The sequence below is a fragment of the Ruditapes philippinarum genome, unplaced genomic scaffold (genome assembly GCF_026571515.1).
Source record: "Ruditapes philippinarum isolate M1 unplaced genomic scaffold, ASM2657151v2 ctg2933_1_1_1_1, whole genome shotgun sequence".
NCBI lineage: Eukaryota > Metazoa > Mollusca > Bivalvia > Venerida > Veneridae > Ruditapes > Ruditapes philippinarum.
In genome coordinates, this window is record NW_026862688.1 from 1 (window position 1) to 25,679 (window position 25,679).

Sequence of the window (25,679 nt, forward strand, 5' to 3'; positions counted from 1 at the left end):
AGTTAAAGTACACATCTTTTGTTAAGTATTTAGGTGCAAACCTGGATCAAATTCTTTTGGCGTCGCCTTTGATGCTTTGCATCAATGCTTTTCTTGTAAATTTTATTGTAATACCTCAGGTAGGGTATGTTCAGTGCTAGTGTGTGTTATGCATTTATTTTTGTTTTATGTTTTACATTATGTGATGCTAGAAATACTGCATAATTATTTGACTGCTGTAATTTAGTAAAGGGAGATATTACTATGCTACTGTTGGTGCAGGACACATGCTGAACTGTACTTAAATTTGTGCCGCGTCACAAAAAAACCAACATAGTGCGTTTGCGACCAGCATGGATCCAGACCAGCCTGCGCATCCGTGCAGTCTGATCAGGGTCCATGCTGTTCACTTACCAACCCTATTACAAGTAGAGAAACTGATAGCGAACAGCATGGATCCTAATCAGACTGTGCGGATTCACAGGCTGGTCTGGATCCATGCCGGTCGCAAACGCACTATGTTGGTTTTGTCATGATGCGGCTCATTTGTTTTTCACATTATGCGGTACTGGATACTGTGTAGTGGTTTATCTCGATACTAACCTTGTATATTTACCTAGTGTGTTAGTTTATGATGAGCCATAGGGTTATATAGGACCCAGTCAAGAGTAAAGTTAAGTAGGCATGGCTATGGTGCAGATAGGTTTAATCAGCTTGTTTAGAGCATATAATCAGACTTCTGAAGTCACTTCATTCATAAATATATACATATCATTATAGAAATATTTACAAGAAATTTTTGTATATTTTTAATTTTTGATTTTTGTAATACTTGTATAAAAAATATTAATAAAATATGGTAACCACATTATGTGTTCTCATTGAATACAAATAATGTACAAGATATGGTCATCTTAAGATTATTTGTTTGTGTTTTTACCTTAGGTATAGCCATGATGGCCCTGAGGTAGCTCACCTGTATATAGCGCCCCCCCCCCCCCCCGGGCCAATTTTTACCCAAGGGCTTTTATTTGTTTATTGAACAGACTTGGTAGACACCCATAAGAAGATGTTTCATGCTAAACATCTAAGTTCTAGCTCATTGGGTTTTTTAAAAGAAGATTTTTAAGTTTTTACTATACACATATAGTTAAAAACAATGACACCCCTGGGGCAGGGCCAGTTTTGACCTCTGGGCTTTTATTTGAACAAACTTTGTAGATAATTCCTAAAAGATGTTTAATGCTAAATATCTAAACTCTAGCTATTTTGGGTTTTTCAAAGAAAGGTAGACACCCATAAGAAGATGTTTCATGCTAAACATCTAAGTTCTAGCTCATTGGGTTTTTTAAAAGAAGATTTTTTAAGTTTTTACTATACACATATAGTTAAAAACAATGACACCCCTGGGGCAGGGCCAGTTTTGACCCCCAGGCTTTTATTTGAACAAACTTTGTAGATATTTACTTAAAGATGTTTCATGCTAAATATCTAAACTCTAGCTATTTTGGGTTTTTTCAAAGAAGATTTTTTAAGTTTTTACTATACACATATAGTTAAAAACAATGACACCCCTGGGGCAGGGCCAGTTTTGACCTCTGGGCTTTTATTTGAACAAACTTTGTAGATATTTCCTAAAAGATGTTTCATGCTAAATATCTAAACTCTAGCTATTTTGGGTTTTTTCAAAGAAGATTTTTAAGTTTTTGCTATACACTAAAAAGGAAAATCAATGACCCCCGGGGCAGGGCCAATTTTGACCCCGGGGCTTTTATTTGAACAAACTTTGTAGACACTGATTAGAAGGTGTTTCATGCTTAATATCTAAACTCTAGCTATATGGGTTTTTTCAAAGAAGATTTTTAAGTTTTTGCCATACACATAAAAGGAAAATCAATGACCCCTGGGGCGGGGCCAATTTTGACCCCAGGGCTTTTATTTGAACAAACTTGGTAGACACTCGCAAGAAGATGTTTCATGCCAAATATCTTAGCTCTAGCTCTTTGGGTTCTTTAAAAGAAGATTTTTAAGTTTTTACTATATGCATATAGGGAAAATCTATGACCCCCTGGGGCTGGGCCAATTTTGACCCCAGGGCTTTTATTTGAACAAACTTGGTAGACACTCACTAGAAGATGTTTCATGCCAAATATCTTAGCTCTAGCTCTTTGGGTTCTTTAAAAGAAGATTTTTTAAGTTTTTACTATATGCATATAGGGAAAATCAATGACCCCCTGGGGCGGGGCCAATTTTGACCCCAGGGCTTTTATTTGAACAAATTTGGTAGACACTCACTAGAAGATGTTTCATGCCAAATATCCAAGCTCTAGCTCTTAGGGTTGTTTAAAAGAAGATATTTAAAGATTTTACTTTTGGTTGCCATGGCAACCATTGTTCTGCATGGAATTAAATTCTTTGAACAATTTTTAAAGGTGACCACCAAAGGAACATTCCTGTGAAGTTTGGATGAAATTGGCTCAGTGGTTTATGAGAAGATGTCATTTAAAGCAAAAGTTTACGGACGGACGGACGCTGGACGAAAAGCGATCACAAAAGCTCACCCTGTCACTTTGTGACAGGTGAGCTAAAAATCTAACCAAACTGTTGATTTAAAGTCATACAGTTATTTTCTGCTTTGGTGATTAAGACCTTTGGTGGTTTTCTGGGTATTATTTCAGGCACAAGCAGGCACCTGTGTAAAACCATCAACTTCCCGTAAGCTGGCTGGATAATCTTTCACACATAAATCAATCCAAAGTCGATGGTGTAATTCAAGTCATAGACCTTAACAACTGTGCTTCTAGCTCATACTTGCACTTGAAAATATGTAACTTGATATGTTTCGCTAAATGAGATTCATACCACCCACAGATGCCCTTAACGGAAATGTAAATTACTTATGTGGCAAAAAGAAATTATCTCTAGTGAAAAGGAAGACAACATTGTACAGATAATTATATCAGTCAACAAAACAAGCTTGAAATTGGTAATTGAAAAGAAACCGGAACTATTTAAACATTTAGTGGTCTGTAGCCAAATCTGAAATCGCCTGTATTAAATGATGTTGCATTTGTGTACAAAATATATAACAATCCTTTGACTTCTTAAAGTTATCATGTTAAAATCCTTCTTTGCAAAAGAGCGAATAAAAATAACTATGTAAATATAAAGTGGTCTGAATCAAAATTAAAACTCAACCTTACTTTATGCTGTTTCGTCATTCTGTGTACCAAAATAATTTCAAACAAGTGGCCGTAAACAATTATCATGCGTATATCAGTTTTTGCAAATTGAAGTTGAAAAAGGCCATAACTGTGTAAATATTTAGTGGTCTGAACCTGTATTTGATCTCTAGCTGTATTTTACAGTATTTGTACCAAAAATAATTTCAATATATTAACTCCTTGAAGAATTATCATCTGAAAACCTTTTTTTTCTTCTTTTTTTTTGCAAAACTGATATTAAGTTGTGTGAACCCAAGTTTGACCTGTATTTGATGTTACGCATGTGTACCAAAAATAATTTCATCCCATTGACTCCTTAACCAGTTATCATCTGGAAACATTTATATTATTGCAAATCTGAAGATGAAAAAGTGGCATATCTATGTAAAGAATTCAGTGATCTGAATATCCAAAATCAAACTTGATCTGTATTCTGCATTCCAAACAACTATTAAAATCCATTGCCTCATTCAAAAGTAATCACCCAGAAACCATGAAGTGGACTGATCAACCAACAAGCTTGCTCCTATATACCCTCCTCCCTATTTACCATACCAGTGTCCTACCTGGCTCTTCTGATCTACAAGTATTTGGGAAGCAAAGAAAAACGTCACAAAATAGTTATATTTAGTTATGTTTTATTTCATTGAAAAAGAAAGATTTATCTTTAATATATAAATTCTTCACAGATCAGTAATGTAAACAATGGTGATGTTCAACATATAAATACAGCAGTTGCCAAAAAACTAAAATTGTGTAAAATATAAAAAAATCTTGCACTATTATAGTCTGATCATTTTCTACAAAGAAATGTATTTTTGTAATAAAATTGAACATGCTTGAGGTACAAATGTATATATAACTGTTACAAAAATAATATAAATGAAAATACTGTTTTGAACACATACAATTCACCATATAGACACTGGTTATTCTGATATTCAAACATTTTAAACACATATTGGCAATACTATCTCCCCACAACATTACGTTTTTATTATATTTCACAACATTTCATACATAATATGAAGATAATTGTAATCTAACCTATATACAAAATTATACATGTATTATTTCTATGGTAAAACATAGCTAGTATAACAGACAATGCATGAAGTAATTTCTTTATGTCCTGAAACACTATGTCAATATAACAGACTCCAAAGTATTATCATGAAATAATTTCTTTATGTCAGATTCATGACACTATGTCAATAAACAATGACTTTAATTTTTTATTAGAGCAATCAGATAGAAATGACTTCTTAGTTGATTTGTCTTTTGAAAATCCAAGAAATAGACTGTCCAAATGATAACTACTTAGCTTCTTGTATTTCTAAGCAAAGTCTTTCAAATTCTATTTGAAGAACCCTATTCTAAGTCAAAACAATTAGGACGAGAAAAACTGGATCACTTGATGAATTATTATTTTTGTCATCAGAAATTATACCTTTACATTACATATCTAGAGATTTCGTTTATAAGTAAATGATTAACTAGCAATTAATTTTTTGATTTAACAGAAAATTATTTCAATGTCATTCTGTCTATATATTGCTGTACAACAGCAACTGTTCTGTTTTAATTCTCTTTCAGAGAGAGGTATAAATGAATCAATAAACGAGTGAGACTCAAACATATCACGAAAATGCAGATGCTATGGAAAAAAGCAGTTCCACATGAATAATTAGGCTTTATTTTGTTTATATATTTATACAAAAAATATAGAAAAATGTAAAATAATCACAAGCAAACATATATTTATATCCATAAATAATCTAAAACACTTTAAATTTGTAAAAAAGACAACCAAATAGATGTACATGCAATTTCATTCTATGAAAACAATGAAATCATCATTAAATATAATTAAAAACAGATATAGTATTTTTTCCCTTATTGGTAGACCTGCAAAAAAAAACTAATTATTACACATCAGGAATTTTTTTCACATATTTTAACTTATATTTTGTTTTTATAAAGATGATAAAAGTTTAATTTATGACCACCTTATGTGTTTCCTATTAAGTTAAGCACGTGAAAAGCAAAGATTGAATGAAAATTCAAACTAATTACAAATTTACATTAACACTAAAATCGTTACATACTGATAACAGAAATAATGGAAAATCCTTTAATCTTTGAATCTTATAAAAAGGTGGCATGACTTAGAAGTTAATATTTCAGACTAGTAACATAAGGACTGCTGGCATCGTGGGTGCAAATCCTGTCAAGGGCAAGCCATTGTTTCCTTTAGCATAGAGCTTCACGCTTATTGTTCAATACAGGTTGGTTTTAATTGAATCTATAAACTTAATCTTCAACAAGGCTCAACTATAAAAATTCTGATAAAATGATAAAATACATCCACAATAGTGCTGCACAAATGCTTAGATAAATTAAGAGAGCCAAATATGCATTTCATTTTACAGATAAATAGTTAAATATACCGATGTAATAATACTTTCTCACTACTATAAAATTGATAAATTCTGCTGTATCATATAATATTTATACTAACATATATTGCACATTAATGTACATTCAAAACATGTTTGCTATATACTGAAAGGGTACTAGTAAATACCCAGAATATATTGCTATAATATTAAATATATTTTATTGCCACCAGTTTTTAAATCATAAATATATCAAATTTCCACAAAAAACAGTGTATTACAAAGATATATAAAACCACACTATACAGGTGCTTACTTCATTAAAATCTTTCTTAAATATTTCCTTTAATAGATGAGATTCCTTCACCCATTTACTGGCCTCCAACTAACATAAAATATTAATTTTCTCTGCTCTCACCAGTTATCAAGAAAGTCGAAACCGGTTTTGGACAGATTTGATGCATCCAATTCATCAATTTGACCTGTAAACTGATCTTCATCAATAGATTTTTCAACATATAGGTACTCGTCCTGGAACTCATTCTGAGAACCAGATAATAAATTGGACTGCTCTACATTTTCACCTCTATCCATTGCAATTGGGTCTGGTTCTTTAATCAAACTCTTGTATGGAGATGGTGTGGCACTACTTAACTCCTCCTCCTCTTGACCATTTACGAATGATGACCAATTTGTTCCTATAACTGGATTGTCAAAAGCCATTTCATCATCATCTTTGTACTGAACAAGAGACTGTGATCCAGTTTCAGAATCTGATTTTTTAGATGATGACAGGAGGCTTTTGGAAGGTGATTTACTTACTGATCTCTTCCTTCTTGATGGTTTGACAGGATTTACAGATTCATGTGAGGGTGATGTTGCTAGTATCTCCCCGCTGGAGACAGAGGAACATCTGTCTCCTACAATACTTGGAGAGCTGGATAAATCATCAACACTTCCAGTAAAAGCATAGTTAACTTCCTCTGGTGTCTTAGATCTACTTGTCATCAATGATTCTCTTGATGTTGCTGACTTTGTAGGACTTGTGCTTCTTGATCTGAAATGGTGTTATATTAAAAAATTAATTTACAAAGATATTATGGAACTTAAATTTAACCCTTCATATATAAAAGTATAGGACTAATGGTTAACATGTCAGCCTCTTGGTCCTTACTTCATGGCTTCCAGGCCTACTAGGTACTTACAGTAGATTGTTTCCTCATATGATAACAGACCAGTACTAGTGAACTTAATTCAAGGAAGCTGCCTCAAGAAAAGTTCAAATTAGCTAAATACTTTCTTCACAACAAACTTTTAAAAAATAATGTTTTAATAAGTTCCAAAGATATTCAACACAAAAGTTACTCTTCTGAGTGAAAATGGTGTCATAATTCCTTCTGACAGGTCTTAAAAAAGATAGATGTATCAGAGACATAGATAACAGAGATAAGCAGCTCCTATATACTCCATTGAAATATCACTCATGCCTATCAAAAGTGAAAAATTAGGCATTTTGAAGCAAATAAAAATTAATTGATGTACATTTGATCCTTTAATATTATATACCGTTTGAAAGGTAAATCTTTTATCAATTGCTGCATGTTAAAATATTGGTAACTTTCCATGCCTTTCACTTAGAAAAATATAGCAGAACATACCCACTGAGCCTGTTTTTTCGTCATTAAATAGTTTTGTAACACAAATTATTAAGTAGTTCTCTTTAGAAAAGTGATGTATCATTTATTTAAATGGGAACTGTAAATATTTTTACCTGCAGCCATAGACAAATGCATAAGCTTTCAGAAAATGTATTATTTTACTGATTTTGATATCTGGTTAATAAGTTTTACTTGCTACAAGTTTGTAGTTTAGCAGGCACGTGTGATATTTTAACTGGCAAGGAAGTTGCCTATCTGTTATCTATGTCTCTGGATGTATGTACAAAATAAAATGATATACAGTTGACTCTCGGTAACTCAAAATCCAAGGGACTGGGCATTTTACTTCGAGAGAAACGGAATTCGAGTAATGTGGAACTACCGCCATTACGTTGACATTCGTACATGTATATACATGTGCCTGATTGAATGTGTAAAGAAGTAGGTTTGTTATTGTTGTTAGCGACAATGCTGCAATATTTGACCATTGAAATGACGGTAAATCACTTACAACAACAAATTATAAATGAACAAAAATATATAATTCAAAATTTAATACATGTATATTAATAGTAACATAAACACACAATTATATTTGATTTAATTGATCATCGGACGAAAACGAAATTAGCAACTATCGTGAACCGGAAGTACCATTTAATGTATGCAATATGACGGAACATTAATTATACAAATGTCATTTACATTGATAACACACATCAATACCTAGGCTATTATTGGACTAACACCCGTCAGACTGGCACGAGTCAACTTTCTTGAAATGTAATTAAATTTTAAATTTAGTTATCTAACTGTTAAAACCAATTAAGTCCTGAAACGGATTAAAGCCACTTTTACGACGTGTTAATAATACATGATGACCGGCAATTAAAAATTACTATGAAACGTGTAAATCACGAGTGACAACATCTCACCTTGATGTCGCCGACCTTTGATCAGTCGGCTGTTTTCACACTTCGACTAATTGAGATGAAAATATTTTGGGCTTTAATTGACGGGACCAAATTTTCTTTTCGACTAAACAGTAGTCTCGGTAAGTCAAAATTTGACCTAAGCGAAGTTAAAATACAAAAATAAAGAAGGAAATTTGACGGGACTTAAGAAATTATTTGACTAAGGCGGAATTTTGAGTAAAGCGATTTTGACTTATTGAGAGTCAACTGTATTTGACAATGATTCACAGAACTTTATTCTATGATAATGATTGACCTGTTTAAGAAGTCTGGTTTCTTCATTCCTTGTAGGAAAGGTGACTCCCATATACTTGTGCCTGTTTGTACTGAAAACTCCCTGTTTTCATCTGTTCTTTCTTCTATAGATTCAGATGGCTGGTTAATGCTTGTCTCAACTTTCTTTCCTTTAGATGCTGGTTTACTACACAGTGCATCTGCTTCTAGGTCATCTAGTGTAAGATCTTGCTGACTCTAAAATCATTAAATTTTACATTAAAATAAGACTTTTATTTCATAAAAATAAATAGAATTCCAATATCGAAATATTGCAGTTTTTTATAATGTAATTATATTTATGGTTATTATCAAGAAAGCATGTTGTGTTTGGCTATGATGGCCATGATAAATAATGCACTGATTCTCAAATGCTTTTGCCGATGATTATTGTTGCAAGATGAGCCTTCATTAAAAAGACTCAGTTCTGAACCTTGAGTTGTGAGCAGCTAAATACAATCTATAAAAAGGCACTAATATATGTAATGCAAGTACATAAGAGATGACACTGTATAGCTTACCTTTGTCCGCCAATTAAAAGGAGATGAATGCTCATCTTGCCATGTCCAGCACTGAAAAATAATTTACAATGACAGCTCTAAAAATATTTTATATCACATTATTTTTATATACTTACTTAGTTAGCGCCTTTAAAGGCCGACGTCTGTGTAATATCAGTCTGTAAAGTTGTCCGTCTTGCAGTCGAAATATTGAGACTACCCGGGGCATAAAATTTTAAAAACAACATTCAATTTTTCCAATGTTGTCATCTTGATTTTTCCCAACCACAGATGTATAACTACGCATACTCTCATTCAAATACTCAAGTTGAAAAATGCAAATTTCTTAAATTACTAAGTAAAAGGCAATTACTTTACAAAATTAACAAACACTGAAAAAATCCACAAGCAATTAACTAATTTTAATTTTCTTGCGAATCTGGCGTGCAATCATTTTGTTCCCGTTTAACATTAATGGAAGTTAGATATATCTGATTCACTTGGAGATGGAATGACTAATTTTGGGCTTGGTTGTCTTGGGTCAAGTTAGACTTACACCGCTTTATAACTTACATCATTTTCAAAGTCAACAACAATCTTCTCTCCAGTTTCAACTTTGAGCTTAGGGAAAGACTTGGGATATGAATGAACTTTTTCTGTGTCAGCATATCGCTGTCTAATAGAGTTGTCAACCAGAAAATCATCAATCAATGCCTCTTGTTCTTGCCAGTTTAATTCATCCCAACGTCCCTTTAAAGCGCTTTTCAAATTTCCTTCATCTTTTATTATCTTTCTCGCGAGCGGGTTAATGGAAGAAAAGTACGCAATTGAACGTTGTTCCATTTTTCCTTTTGCTAAAGATATTAATTTAGTTAATTTTTCTTTGAAAAAAAAAAAATAATACCCCGGAAGTAACTTTCTAGTATAAATACTCCACCTTACTGTTAGGTACAAACATGTATAAAATCCACAAAACCCGTAATATTTCCGTATATTTATCGCAAGTCCCTTTGAAAGTGGTTAACTAACTTTTGTGTGCAAATTGTAATCGAATGAACAACGTGATCACTGACTCTAACAGAAATAGTAACTGAGAAATTTTATCACGTATTAAAAAATTTGAGTAGTCACTAATAGTCTGATATCAAACTTTATCAATATAAAGGTCTTTGTCCAAAGTTGAGTTAGTGTACTATTTCAGCTTCATATATATGTGATATATCCATAAGAATATCCCGCTCTGTACTCATAGCCAAAAAAATGAAAAACAACAAATATAGAACAAAATTTATAATACGGACATTCTTTTAGTTACATGTACTAGTACATTATTAATAGTTAAAATACTCCAAAACAACACATATTTCTTTAATCTTTACTAGTTTTGACATTATTAATACAAATATGAAACATTATTTCTTTAAAAAAAATCACTTTCGTTGTATTAAAAAAGAAGTAGTTTAAACATATTAGCTTTATCTTAGAATCAGATAACTCGACATAATATGATAAAATGATAACTTGACCTAAAAAGAAAGCAATAACCTAGATCTAATTAACTTTTTAACGAATTTTAGTCTGATTTGGTTAAAAATATTTCTAACGTTTCTAATACTTCTAATATTTCTCATTTCGCATTTTATTGTTGAAGCTCTAAATTTAAATTTAAGTCAACAAAGTTTTTATCCAAGTCAATAAAATGATGTTGGACATCAACGTAACAGATTTGTCCATGCAAAATTTTGTCCTGATAAATCAACTATAATTTATTTTTAAAAATCTGTCAAAACGTATTCGCGAGTATCTGACCAAAGGCACAAAACAGACCAAATTAGGCACAAAACAAGAATTTCATATAATTATCCAATGGTTTACATCACTGTCGTATAATTATAATACAATGTCCTTAGAGATAATACAAACAGAAAATATAAGTGGAAACTTTAGAATGAACAGAACATAGTAATAATAAATTAAAGATTTGTGACAAAGCATTTTTAATACTTTCGATTACGACACGTTAATGAATATTTTATCAAACAAGAAATTACGAACTTTATAAAGTACGAGTTCATATAAAGGGAAAAACTAGTATAATAACAGTATAACATAACAAGAAATGATTTCATAATTGAGAACCTCGTTCTCTCGTTATCTGGTGTACCTTTGTTCCCTGGTGTTCAATATTGACCTCTTATTTTTGTAGTAAAAGACCTGGGGTTTTGCATGGTTTTGTCAGAGTTATTGACATTGACTTAGTAAAAAATTGCAATTTTTAACTTTTGTCGCACATATCGCAAAAATATTTGACCTAGAGTCATGAAACTTTACAGAAATCTTGGTCAGCATTTGTAGTTGTGCACCTGGAGGTTTCTTGAATATTTAATCAGAATTTGAAGAGTAAGTCCCCGTTACAAAAAAGTTTCAAAAGTTGTGTCATGTGTACCTCTAAAAATGCTTTTGCTAGAATCAACAAACTTTACAGGAATGCATGTGAAGCTGTGCACCTTGGGTTTTTGCATGTAGATTATTTTAGTTTTGAAAGAGTTATTGCCCTTGAATTAGTATAAATTTACAATTTTCAAATTGTGTGACGCTCAAAAGGTATTTGACCTTAAGCCATGAACGTTTACAGGACTGTTGGTCAGCACATGTAGTTGTGCAAAACTCGGTATGTCAACATTAGAAAAAATCGATGTTGTTTTTATGCCCAAACCATTTAGGGGTAGGGGGAGTCATGTAGAATTTCCTTTTGTCTGTCCCCCGCTGCAGTATGTCAGTAGACAGTGGAATGTGGATGTACCTGTGTCATACGGACACATTTCTAGTTTTAATCAGGTACGGCATGTGATGTCATTTAGCATTGAGATAATATGAATAGTATGGATAAGAGTTTCGAGAAACATTATGAAGCCGCATATTTGCATTTACAATTTTGTTTAAATACTTGCATTATTAGGTCATATAAACATTTTCATCTTTTATTAATTTTTATATCACACAATTTATAATCAGTTCTATTTTTGAATTCGCAAATTTGAATCAATGAAATGCGAATAATCGAACATGAACACATTTACTAGCTTTCGTTTAAAATGTGCATATCCAACCATAATAAAAATAGAACCTTTTTACATTGCCACTATTTAAATCCAATGACATTATAGCCTTTCCATATCAAAATAACATAGCCCTCAATATAGATTGATTCAGTTATTTAAGATAATGGCGGACACGAGGCGGTCTGCCGCTGCACAGTTTTTCACGGAGGAGGGAGATCCTGATGCGGGACCTTCTGTTGGTTCCGTTTATGATAAAGTACGTGATATCTATTTAAGTTTTTAATTTTGTTTCATTTACTTTCAATTGATTTCTTATTTGTGTGCCTTGCTTTTATAAAAGGGAGACGATCTAATTTATAAAACTTCAAAGGGAAGGTAACTCTTGCTATTAAAAAACCTCAACCCCCGTAAGGCTGCAGGACCTGATCAAATGTTAGACCCATTGTGCTCAAAAATACCAGTAAAGAATTAGCCCCTATAGTGTCCAAACTTTTCCAGAAATCACTGCAGTCCAGCACTACCAGACATCTGGAAAATGGCAAAATTATGTCGCCCCTGTCTCTAAAAAAGGTAGCAAGTCAGACCCAGCCAACTATCTCTCTTACCTGTATCTTGTGTAAAACCCTGGAACACATTGTCTCCTCCAGTATAACAAAGCACTTTACTAGATCAAACTTGTTCTATGAATTGCAGCATGGTTTCCGAGAAAAAAGTTCATGTCAATCCCAATTATTAATGCTTATAGATGATATCCTACAGTCAGTAAATCAGAGAAGCCAAGTAGACTTAATCCTTCTTGACTTCTCTAAGGCCTTTGATATGGTCAGCCATGAAAAATTTCTATATAAGCTGCATTTCTACGGTATTAGGGGTCAAACTCTTAAATGGATCAAAGGTTTTCTTGATAACAGGTCACAGTCAGTGGTGGTAAATGGCTCCACATCCAGCTCCATACCAGTCTCCTCCGGTGTTCCCCAGGGCTTGGTCCTCTTATTTCTTATATACATCAATGACCTTCCTGAATATGTCCAATCCTCTAAAGTCCGCCTGTTTGCTGATGACACGGCCATCTATCTATCTCTGACTGTCGCTTTTCATTCTAGCTTACTACAACATCATTTACATGACTTACACCAACTTGAACAATGGGAGACAAAATGGGACATGCAATTTAATCCATCAAAATGCCAGGTTATCCAAATCACAAAACGAAAAACAGTCATTCCAACACAATACCTTCTACATAACACCACATTAGAAACAGTTCCATCTGCAAAATACCTTGGCATTACAATATCAAATGATCTAACATGGAACAAACACATAAACAACATCACAACAAAGGCGAATCAAACACTTGGTTTTCTACGCCGAAACATCAAAGTTCACTCAGAAAGGTTAAAGTCAACCGCATACAAGACACTTGTCAGGCCCCAGCTTGAGTACAGCTCCACAGTCTGGTCCCCCTACACAGGAACTCTCATTGACCCGATAGAGTCCGTCCAGAGAAGGGCTGCTAGGTTGGTCAAACATGACTTCGGCCGTATGTCAAGTGTCACTGACATGTTGACTTCCCTTCAATGGAGGCGCCTTGACGTTCGGCGTATTGACAATGCCTGGTCACGTTTCACAACATCTTGCATGGCCAGTAGGCTATCCCTTTCCCAAAGTATATCATCCCTCTTACAAGATCATCTAGAAAATCCCATCTCCATGCATTCCAACAAGTCCAAACTAAAACTGATTACTATAAATATTCATTTTCCCCAAGAACAATAGTCCACTGGAATGCTTTACCACCTGATATCATAAACTTGTCTGGCCCCGAGTTCAGTCTGGCTGTAAGCCGGATTGAACATACGTCTCCCTAAAATACCTGTTCTGTTTTTAACCTGTTTTTAACAATATACTCATTTCCATTACTTTTATATTCTTTTATTTCAGCTCTTTTACTAACATTCTTGTCAGTTGACGCGTGTCAAGTCTAGGTCCCCAGCAGGGGTCTGAATATATGGAAGATAGATAGATAGATAGATAGAGAAATGTTTATTTGTAGTGACAAGCGAGGTTTTAAGCAAGTGTAAAATGGTGAAATAAAATGCTACCTTGACAACCGGCAGTTGTGATTTTAAGTGAAATTAAATGGGAAGCGTTACAATGCAGAAATTCTATTCCATTAGGTCCGTAGTCCGTACCAATATCTGTTTTATGATCCCCTAGCTTAAGTAAATGCCAGAGGGAAAGCTTACCAATATTACACCCATTGACAGTCTCTATATGAACTATGTAAATAACCGAGGTATATCGGGTGAAAAAACACAAGTTGTTTCCCTTATCTTTGAGTAAAATCAACATCTCTAATGCTAAAACAATGTAAATTTAGCCGTTTTAAACCGCTAGTTTGGGGCGATTTAATGTCCGATTTTAAATTTTTTTACACCAATGAAAAGCTTGTGCTCTTAGCTATGTCTCAGTATATATTTCAACACATTGTTTGACACTGAAGGTATTTAAATTTCCGGTTAGACCTAACACAAGTCAGACCATTTTACATACGTTGTATACAGTGAGATATGCAATCAGTTATATTTACTTGTAACTCTACTGATAAGAATAGCCTGTCGTCTGCTAGTTCGGAAACTTGTCAATTCGTGTATAGTGTTTTTTATGTTGATTATATTTATAGTGTTTTTATGTTACATGTCTGATGCCTTTAAAATATAAAAAGCGGCAACCCAGAACTACATCCACACAGCACTACGCCAATCGGTGTTATGACAATGCAACAGTTATATCACCAATGTGTTTTGTCCAATGCAAAACAGTGCCCCTTTAGATGGAGACACTGTGTTTTACACATGTTCTAATTTTAGCCGGATGTAGTATAATAAAATGTGTCATTCTGTAGTAAATCATGCATTTAATTCAAAGTCACATATATAAGACTCCGCTGTGAGGTGTGTATTGAAATATGCTGGAAGGAACACTTACTTGAATTTTTTGAAATCAAGTGGCATGTAACTCAATAGATGGAGAATAACATGCTACTGTTTTTTGGTATTAATTTTATCAGGCGGGGCTGATATGTGCCAAGTGGATAAAGATGAGGTATCCTCCCTATTGGGCATGGTCTGTGGCTATCACCATCGCTTTGCCCCATGATGCCCTACAGCTTTTGCCTAGGGACCTTCTCCATATCATGGTAGGTCAGCCTCTTTTTCTGGTGCCTTGTGGATTTCACTCGGATCCTTGCAAGTTATTTTTGGATGTTGCCAGGGCAGACACCAACTTAATGTGCATTATGAGCTTAATCCACACCAACTTAATAACACCAGCTTAATGTGCAAAATGAAGTCAGTGATGGGTAGCTGACCTGATTTTGCCATAAGTGCTGGTTGATATTTTTTCTTTGAACTTACTTTTTTCCTCAGGAAGTTGATGAAGACTTGTTCTTTGTGAAGTACTTCACATAGACCTTTGGTATGTTTCTAGGTTTCTGCTCTGTTTTACAATTGTTTTACAGACTGACTTTAGTTTATTGGCAAATGTTTTATTGTACCATACAGGGTTTGGGGTGACCAAAGCAATACCAAGGCATGATTCTGGCCTGTAGGTCTTGCTCTTTGCCCACTGCCTTGCTCACAATGCTGTGGAAATATGTGATAGTAGTCCACACCTTCAAAGCATTGGTTAGATGGATGCACCTTTGAGGATTTGACAAGGAGACATTAATATTCTTGATATTGAACTTCAGCCCGGCTTGTCTTGTTACCTCTTGAAGGCACATCATCTTTGGTTGCCTATGTTGTTGCATGTGGGACAGTCTGCAAAATTGAGATCTTCCAGTTTCCAAGTTATGATCCACTAAAGTCCTCTTGGTCTATCTGTTGTATTCTCAATACCTTGTCAATGATAAAGATCAAAACTGAGTGTAGACAATCTGTGCCTGATGAAGGTATTGAAAACATAGCATAAGGTGTTGCTATATATAGACTCTTGTAGCATGTTATATCAGTACTTGTTACAATCAAATATATCATCATTTAAAAGTCAATGCCAGATTTTCTAAGATGACATTTAGGGGCGACTGTAAAAAAATAAGATGACATTTGCTATTATGTAATAATCTAAGAATTTTTATGTTTCAGGTTGTTGATTTATTGAATCAAGCATCTTTGATGTCTAAAGATGCACAAAAAGTTGGCAATTTGAAGCAGGTAAAAGTGTTGATCAGTTTCAAAAAGAAAGAACATCATATAATTTGATAATTAAAGATATTAAAACCTAGTTTTTCTCTCAAAATAATTGTTTTTGAGGTTTTAAATTTTTTAGATGATTAATGAAAATGTAATGACATATTTATACCCCCGCACAACAAAGTTGTAAGGGGGGTATACTGGAATCAGCTTGTCCGGCCGTCCGTCGGTTTTTTCTTGTCCGCCCAATAACTTAAGATTCCTTTGACCCTTAGTCTTCAAATTTGGCATGGAGGTTAGTCATGATTAGTAGATGACCCCTATTGATTTTGAGGTCACTAGGTCAAAGGTCAAGGTCACAGGGGCCTTGACTTCAAAAAGCTTGTCCGCCCAATAACTTAAGATTCCTTTGACCCTTAGTCTTCAAATTTGGCATGGCGGTTAGTCATGATTAGTAGATGACCCCTATTGATTTTGAGGTCACTAGGTCAAAGGTCAAGGTCACAGGGGCCTTGACTTCAAAAAGCTTGTCCGCCCAATAACTTAAGATTCCTTTGACCCTTAGTCTTCAAATTTGGCATGGAGGTTAGTCATGATTAGTAGATGACCCCTATTGATTTTGAGGTCACTAGGTCAAAGGTCAAGGTCACAGGGGCCTTGACTTCAAAAAGCTTGTCCGCCCAATAACTTAAGATTCCTTTGACCTACAGTCGTCATATTTGGCATGGAGGTTAGTCATGATTAGCAGATGACCCCTACTGATTTTGAGGTCACCAGGTCAAAGGTCAAGGTCACAGGGGCCTTGACTTCAAAAAGCTTGTCCGCCCAATAACTTAAGATTCCTTTGACCCATAGTCTTCATATTTGGCATTGAGGTTAGTCATGATTAGTAGATGACCCCTATTGACTTTGAGGTCACCAGGTCAAAGGTCAAGGTCACAGGGGCCTTGACTTCAAAAAGCTTGTCCGCCCAATAACTTAAGATTCCTTTGACCCACAGTCTTCATATTTGGCATGGAGGCTAGTCATGATAAGTAGATGACCCATATTGACTTTGAGGTCACCAAGTCAAAGGTCAAGGTCACAGGGGCCTTGACTTCAAAAAGCTTGTCTGCCCAATAACTTAAGATTCCTTTGACCCACAGTCTTCATATTTGGAATGGAGGCTAGTCATGATTAAGTAGATGACCCCTATTGATTTTGAGGTCACCAGGTCAAAGGTCAAGGTCACAGGGACTTTGACTTCAAAAAGTTTGTCTGCCCAATAACTTTAGATTCCTTTGACCCACAGTCTTCATATTTGGCATGGATGTTGATCATGATTAGTAGATGACCCCTTTTGATTTTGAGGTCACTGGATCAAAGGTCATAGGGACTTTGACTTCAAAAAGTTTGTCCACCCATTAACTTAAGATTCCTTTGACCCACAATCTTCATATTTGGCATGGATGTTGATCTTGACTATAAGGTGGCCCCTATTGATTTTGAGGTCACTGGGTCAAAGGTCAAGGTCACAGGGACCTTGACAAAAAAAAGCTTTTCTTCTCAATTGCTAAAGAATGTCCTGTCCGCAATGTATTGATTTTGACATTTTCACATTTGAAGCATGTAGAATACATAACTTAGCAATGCACTGGCTTAGTAACCTCAGATTTGGCAGGGAGGTTGTCCTTGAGCTCTAAATGGCCACTGTTGATTCTGACAAAGTGGTATGCGGGGGTATTCACGCCATGATAGTGGCAGTTCTAGTTTATTTAGAAAATGGATCTATTGTTAAGAGTATACAGTTATATGTTTGATTTACAAAACATTTTATATATCAGGTACAAGAGTTGATTATTCACAAAGATTCTAATCTGCTGGACAACTTCTTTGATGTAAGTGTTTTTTATCTGTTATTTTGCTATACATGAACCTTGACTTGTCCCACTTGCCTCATCCCTTCTGTAGGTTCAAATCCTGCCAGGGGCTTAACTAAAACACTAGTTATAAAGGGAGAATATTTTTCCGAAACATTAATTCTGTTTACATACAATATTCATGTGAGACATTCTGTGTTACAACTCTTTAGATAATCAACTATAAGAATATAGAATCAATATAATTTGACTGTTGATAAATTTTATCTTAATTCATAAGCCATTCAATGCACAGTTACTTCAATATCTTGTATGTCATTGCAGGAAATGATAGCATTTCAAAGTGATAGATCTGTAGATGTAAGGAAGTATGTAGTAGGATTTATGGAAGAAGCTTGGTAAGTGAATTTCATCACAAAGACTGTCCCAATCTTTACACTAAATATGTGACAGTAAAATTTTGTATCTTCAGTTATATATTTTAATGTAAGAATGATGTAATTGTTTCTTTAAAATCTAATCTATTTATGAGAAATGTATTGAGAGCTTACATTATTATGCAATTAAAGCATTTCATCTAGAGCTGTATCTAGAATATAGTACAAACATACTGTATTCTGTTTATTGGGCAGTTTTATATTTCACCTTAAATGGAGTAAAATCTTAACTTGTGCAAATGAACATTGTGTATTAAGTGACTTTGTTCAACATGACCAGCTACAATGTGTCATTATTTTATTAAATTCTAATATCTAGTTAGATTATCACAGTAGTACAAAAGTTATATACATATATTAATGAAGCTGAACAATTTGCACACCTAATGAGAGATTTATTTTTGTCTGAAAACATCATGTAGTAGAAGATTGCTTGCAATCTCTATAGTATGCAATACATTTATCTCTACATGTAAGTAAATTTGTTGTTTTGTCTGATAGTATAGATTATTTATTTTGACAGTAAGAAAGATCCAGAACTATTAACAAAAATAATGCCATGTCTGCAACATTTGTTGAATGATGAAAATGTCAATGTACAGAAGAGAGTCATCCTCACTCTGTCCAGTATCTATAAAACACTAATCATGGTAAGTCTATAAATAAACTATCAACCTCACTGTCCAGAATCTATAAAACACTAATCATGGTAAGTCTATTATATTCTGTCATCCTTGTTTTGTCTAGTGGCCTGGTGGTATAAAGGTGTCTGCATGTCTAGCCCAGGATCATGGGTTCCAGCCCTACTAGTGTCATAGCATCATTACTAGTTAGTTACAGTGTAACAGAAAACAAATTTGAAAGTTGATCAGATAACCTGCAAGGTTTCTCCAGGATCAAGCATTAATGAGCAAAATGATATTATTGATACACTTTGAATGACTGTAAATAATTTCTGCACAATACCTTACAGTTTTAACTGTCTCAGTATCTTGTAAGATACATATCATTTTTGACATTCAAATATTATTCATGATTCCAGTTCCAATCTTGTGGTGAAATCTGTATATTCTGAACAAAGACTTCAATGTATTTTAAACTATACAATATGTTTTTGTCACTGTTCAGAACTGTTCACTATTTAGGGGAGAAGATGTGTAACCTGTCGGATAGTTCAGTCGATAGAGCAGCAGTACGTTTTTTTCGAGGATCACGGTTTCGAGTCCCCGTCAGGCTGCACATTTTTCTCACCCTGTGACATTATTTATTAATATTTGCTATATGTTGATTGCTTACAGTGGTTAGCAAAAAGTAAACATCCGACCCCGGAGATGACCCAGGTGTGGGATATCATGGCCATGATGAAGAAATCACTATATGATATGCTGGATTCTGAAAATGATGGGTAAATATTACTATAAGTTTATAAGCACTTTACTTTGTATTAGAATATACTGATGTGGACGTCTGTTATTTATATTTTAAAGTTCTCAAAACCTTAGGTTAAGGTTAAATAGTATCTTTTTATATGACATGAGAGTTAGATGCTTGGAGAGTTAATTTTCTGGTGTTACTTTGTCTATCAAGCAGTATCAACTATAGTCATCAATTAACTTAAACAAAAGCACTTGCTTGCTTTCATGGTATAGTCATCTTCAAATTATATTTTTGTTACCTTTGATGTACATGTATATATGGATATGAGAAAATAAAAAAAGGTAAAATGCCTAAAACAATAGTGCTAACTAAACAATCACAGGTTAGTAAATTGACAAATGCTGTTCTGTTTATCATTTTAAATAATTTTTTATGCCCCCGGGCATATAGTAATTGAACCGTCCGTCCGTCTGTCCATCTGTCCGTACGAGGTTAACCTAGAATGGCAAGTTGGATTTTTCTTAAGTTCTACCTGTACCAATGGCTTCTTAGTTTACACACTTACTAATCAATACAAAGTACATGATCTGGTCAAGTTACATAACTATGGCTTCCATATTTACCAAGTTATTGCCCTTTTCAGCACTTAGAAAATGAATTATGGTTAACCTAAAACGGCAAGTTGGAAATATCTTAAGTTCTATCTATACTAATGGCTTCATAATTTCAACACTTATCAATACAAAGTACATGATATTGCCAAGTTATATAACTGTGTCATCCATATTTCCCAGTTATTTCCCTTTTTTCACTTTGAAAATAGGGCCTTGTCTGGTTAACCTATTCCGAAGGTTGGATTTATCGTAAATTTCTCTTAATTGCTTAATTTATTTAATGATATCTTGCATATTTGGTAGGTGGATACCTTTAATGGTTCTCTAATTTTTTGTGGTCTCTAGGGTCAAGGTCACTAGTTTAGAAAATAAATTTAAACATTTTTGCTTATACAGCCTTTATTTTTTGGTTGATGTCTTTCATGTTTAATACAAACATGCCAACAGGGGGCCTCCTTCTTTGGGTATAGTAAGGGGTCATTTGGGTTAAGGTCAATGTCACCAATGTCAAGGTCACCAATGTTAAAAATAGATTCTGACATTTTTACAGGTGTATTAACCATATTCTACAGACAGATGTCAAGGTCACCAGTGCTAAAAATAGATTTTTACACTTTTGCTCATACAGCCTTTATTTATTGACAGATATATTTCATATTTGGTAGGAAGATAACTTGCATGGTATTCATCCTTTTGATTGGGGTAGGGTTCAGTGGGTCAATGTCACTTGTGCAAAAATAGATTTTTACACTTTTGCCCATACAGGCTTTATTTATTGACAGGTGTATTTCATATTTGATAGGAAGATAACTTGCATGGTATTCTTCCTTTTGATTGAGTTAGGGATCAGTGTGTCAAGGTCACTAGTGCTAAAAATAGATTTTTACACTTTTGCCCATACAGCCTTTATTTATTGACAGATATATTTCATATTTGGTAGGAAGATAACTTGCATGTTATTCTTACTTTGGATGGAGTTAGGGGTCAGTTGGGTCAAGGTCACAAGTGCTAAAAATAGATTTTTACACTTTTGCCCATACAGCCTTTATTTATTGACAGATTTATTTCATATTTGGTTGGAAGATAACTTGCATGGTATTCTTCCTTTGGATTGAGTTAGGGGTCAGTTTGATCAAGGTCATCAATGCTCAAAATAGATTTTAACATTTTTGCCCATACAGCCTTTATTTATTGACAGGTGTATTTCATATTTGGTAGGAAGATAACTTGCATGATATTCTATAGGTGTCAGTGGGTCAAGGTCAAGGGTGCCAAGTATAGATTTCTTACATTTATATATATTTGATAAAGTTGAATATTTATCACTTCACAAGTCATAGCAATGACTTGGCAACTTATATATTTCACAATTACAAAATCCCATGACTCTGTCAAGCTATATAACTTGTGTTTACAATTTTTTGGCAATGTTTCTGTCCATAACTGAGTGAATGGGTAAACTTTTTTTGAAATATTGCTACTGACAAGAATCGGAGCCGGGGGCATTTGTGTTTAACAAACACGGTCTTGTTTTTATATGTATTATAAGAATAAACTAATAAGTTTTGAAAGGTAGTATTCTGATCCAAATGATTCTACAATAAAGAATTAACATAATATGATAAATGTTATTTTATTACAGTATAAGAACACATGCGGTGAAGTTTTCTGAAGGGATCATTTTGACATTATCTAGGAAAACCTCAGTGAGTAGAATGATGGTTTACTTTCAGTCTGTAATATCTATTTAACATAATCTTTATTTTATGTAATAACTTTTTTTTTAAAGACAGGGTGTTTGAGAAATAAAAATGCCCGATAAACTATGTTGAATTTTTCTCTGTATATAAAAACCAAATACCCTATAAGTGGTTTTTTCTGCGGTGACTTTATTTCTGCGTTTTCTGCCCGCAGAAATAAAAACCGCAGAATATTTCACTCACCTGCTACGCTATGTGTCCTGCATTATGACCTGTTTCGTCTACAGTAATAACGACTAACGGATTATAACGATAAGCGGGTTTTCAAATTGTATTAAATTGCTGTAGGCTAAGTATGTAATCTGTGTTTGTAAGGACGTACCAATTGTAAATGATGCTAATTTAAGAATAAAGTTATTTCAAACCATTTCAACCCTTATAATGCTAAATAATCGTCGTTAACTTTGTCATCTGATTTACGGTCAACTGTTATCAACTTTTTAATTATAGAATTAAAGATACAACTGGGTTATATTTTTCACACTTCATTTCACGATGATCAAAACCTGCATACCTTTCTATTGTTGCGCATTATATTTGTTTGAAAGCAAACAGTATATTTGTTTGTAATTACTTTATTGTTTTGTGGTGACGAAGCTAAACAAATGTGTACGTGCGAAAAAATAGGTAGAGAAATGTGACTTAGACTTTGATGTGTCCAAAGAATGTGCCGCAGAAATAATGTCCGCAGAAATAAAAACATGCCAAAATTTGGAAAAATCGCAGAATTTGGAGCCCGCAGAAAAAACCCACTTATACTGTTAAAAAAAATGTCTGCTAAAGTTAGTTGAAATTTTACCTGTATAAATACCAAAAAATTGATTTATTCCCCATTTGTATATTATGAAATGATGTATATGTTTATAATTTTGCTATAGGATTCCGAGGTACCAAAGATCCGCGGAGAAAATGTAACCTTAGATAGTATACCTGAATCAAGTAAATATCTGAAAGTTCATAAACTAGAAGAGGAAGGAAAGAAAATGTTTGATGCTCTACTTCAGTTCCAGGCTTCACCACACATTTCTAGGTAGTTCTTGTTTTAATTGTGTATAATTTATATGTATTGTACTGTACTAATTAATATACATTGTAGATTTTCAGAGAATACTGCATTAATACATTTGTTTAATACTATGTGTTTGCTTAAACTAATTTATTCAAGGATTATTGTTAGTACTACAAATTATATTTACTCTTGACACCATACTCCTGTTGATGTTAAATCACTACAAGTATATGGAAGAAGAGGGTAGTTTTCTTTTCATCACTGAGTGTTTAAATTGTTAGTTTAATGACTTGTACCATTGATTAAATCCTTGATTTCATGGTAAACTGCTTAAAATATCTACTTTGGTATACCTTAAGTTTTATTTGACTGGTTTTATATTTACAATTTACAGTATAAATTTGATGACTGTTATGAGCAGTTTATGTAATATTGCCAAACAGAGACCAGCTTTCTTTGGTAGAGTTGTACAGGCATTTGAAACATTACATGGTGAGTAATACAAGTCTTTACATTTTTGACACAAATGAAAATATAATGTTTTTCTAAACAAGTGCCATGTTTGGATGAATACATGCTCAAACAGGAGCAATGTTCCAATCAATGGCATGCCACAGTGAAGCCTTGAACTTTGTAACATTTGTAAATTTGACCCTGTGACCTATAAGTGGTTCTTGTTGGTAGAGCTCATCAAGGTGCCTATGAAATTTGTAGGTGGAAGGACTTTAGTTTCATGGTCAAGATTAAAGCAAATAAAGCTATATATTGTTTATCTGCTGCAAAAATTATTATTTGAATTTTCAAAAAGAATACTTACCTTTTTGAATAAGATAATGTAAAATAGTGCCTTAAAAGTTTACTTAATTATAAGCTTGCTTTTTTACATAAAAAAGACTGCTATTTATGTGTTTTTGTATACTTTATTTTATTATGTTTTTTTTATGAAAATGAATTCGTTCATTGATGCATTTTCTTGTTCTGCAAGTGTTTATGCAAACAAATTTTATATTGTCTGTAAATATTGAGATAAAACAGTAAAAGGTAAATTCTTTATTTTCAGTGAATCTTCCACCAACATTGGCTAAGTCACAAGTAAGCAGTGTTCGTAAGAATCTCAAGATGCAGATGTTGTCTCTGCTCAAACACAAGTGTGCTGTAGATTATCTACCTAATATAACAACACTACTTACTGATCTTGGGGCCACTCAATCTGAGGTCAGTGATATTATCGTGTGATGTATTTTATGATGTGACAAACATTTTGATATGCTAAATATATAATCATAAAAATATTGGTTAAAAAAACACTTAATGAATAAATATTATCCTCTAGAAATACATTAAGAAGACAGAAAAGTGTTATAATGGTGAAGATAATGACAGTATTAGTTATGTTGATGATGTTAACCCTTTATAATGAGGAAGATAAAACTTTTGACAATGAATGTGTTCTAATGATTGTATTTAATGATGTTCTTGTGTTTTTGATCTAAGGTGTTGTGAAAAAAGTTGGTGTAATTTTTATAGTTTTTCATTCAATAAAGATTAATGGTGAACTGTTTTGTTTCATGTAGGTATTAAAAGTTATGCCAAAAATAGATGAGTCCAAGAAAAGGAAGAGACAAGAAGCTGAATCTTCAACGAAGAAAATAAGAATAGAAAGGGTCAGTAAAGCTGAATATTTTAATATTTCCATTGTAAACTTTTCATTGTAACTTATCTTTAAACATCCTTTATGATAACTTATAGCTTCCTTAAATTTAGTTGAAATTATTGACAGTTTTAAGACTTGATTCTTTAGCTAATGTAAGATTACAGTGTTATCATGTTTATGATTTACTTTGATAAACAAATTAGTTTGCATTGAATATCTTTTTTGATATTGTTAGTAAAGCCCTATATTGAAATATGATTGTTTTGAAACGGTGAGATTGAAATATAGAAACAATTGTTTCAGAAGTTTTAAAATGTTGGAAATTTCTTCAATTGATAATTTGTTTACTGACAGGATGATGATGATGATGATGATATAGGAATGACACCATGGACTGATCGTGCCACTGACCAGAAACTAGCTAATGTAAATTTGAGACAGACTGCTATAGATATAACAGCAGATGATTTGGCTCCGAGACTTAATGCTAACAACGTGGCAGATCTAGTCCTTATAAGCATGGTGAGATATAATACATAGTTATTTTTTCTCTATATGTATTTGATCAAAGATTGTTATTAGTGTACACAGAATGTATGTGGTTTGTGCTGTACACAGAAACATTCAGCAGTAGACCTGGAAAACAACCTAATCAATGTTTGTTTGCTTACGAAAGATAAGGGTAAATTAGACAAGATATTACG

General features: G+C 33.4%; 2 protein-coding genes across 4 annotated transcripts in view; one reads left to right on the top strand and one right to left on the bottom strand.

Moving 5' to 3' along the window:
- Positions 1-3,824: 3,824 nt before the first annotated feature.
- LOC132719894 (uncharacterized protein C1orf198 homolog) lies at positions 3,825-9,923 on the bottom strand. The gene is made up of 4 exons (XM_060703846.1): positions 9,581-9,923; positions 9,029-9,079; positions 8,491-8,705; positions 3,825-6,659 (listed from the first exon to the last, which is right to left on the bottom strand). The coding sequence occupies exons 1-4, from the start codon at positions 9,848-9,850 to the stop codon at positions 6,017-6,019; spliced, it is 1,179 nt and encodes a 392-aa protein (XP_060559829.1). The 5' UTR covers positions 9,851-9,923; the 3' UTR covers positions 3,825-6,016.
- A 2,140-nt stretch (positions 9,924-12,063) lies between these two features.
- LOC132719895 (symplekin-like) overlaps positions 12,064-25,679 on the top strand; it is a 44,484-nt gene continuing 30,868 nt past the window's right edge. Inside the window, exons 1-12 of one of the 3 annotated variants that reach the window (XM_060703847.1) lie at positions 12,064-12,325; positions 16,218-16,286; positions 18,089-18,142; positions 18,449-18,522; positions 19,085-19,211; positions 19,860-19,966; positions 22,195-22,258; positions 23,191-23,342; positions 23,716-23,813; positions 24,382-24,536; positions 24,896-24,985; positions 25,330-25,497. In XM_060703847.1, coding sequence (XP_060559830.1) covers positions 12,233-12,325; positions 16,218-16,286; positions 18,089-18,142; positions 18,449-18,522; positions 19,085-19,211; positions 19,860-19,966; positions 22,195-22,258; positions 23,191-23,342; positions 23,716-23,813; positions 24,382-24,536; positions 24,896-24,985; positions 25,330-25,497 — 1,251 coding nt within the window. In that variant the 5' untranslated portion in view covers positions 12,064-12,232. Of the gene's footprint in view, positions 12,326-16,217; positions 16,287-18,088; positions 18,143-18,448; positions 18,523-19,084; positions 19,212-19,255; positions 19,271-19,859; positions 19,967-22,194; positions 22,259-23,190; positions 23,343-23,715; positions 23,814-24,381; positions 24,537-24,895; positions 24,986-25,329; positions 25,498-25,679 lie in introns of those variants that run through there. The other 2 variants (XM_060703848.1, XM_060703850.1) reach the window with 2 other exon arrangements.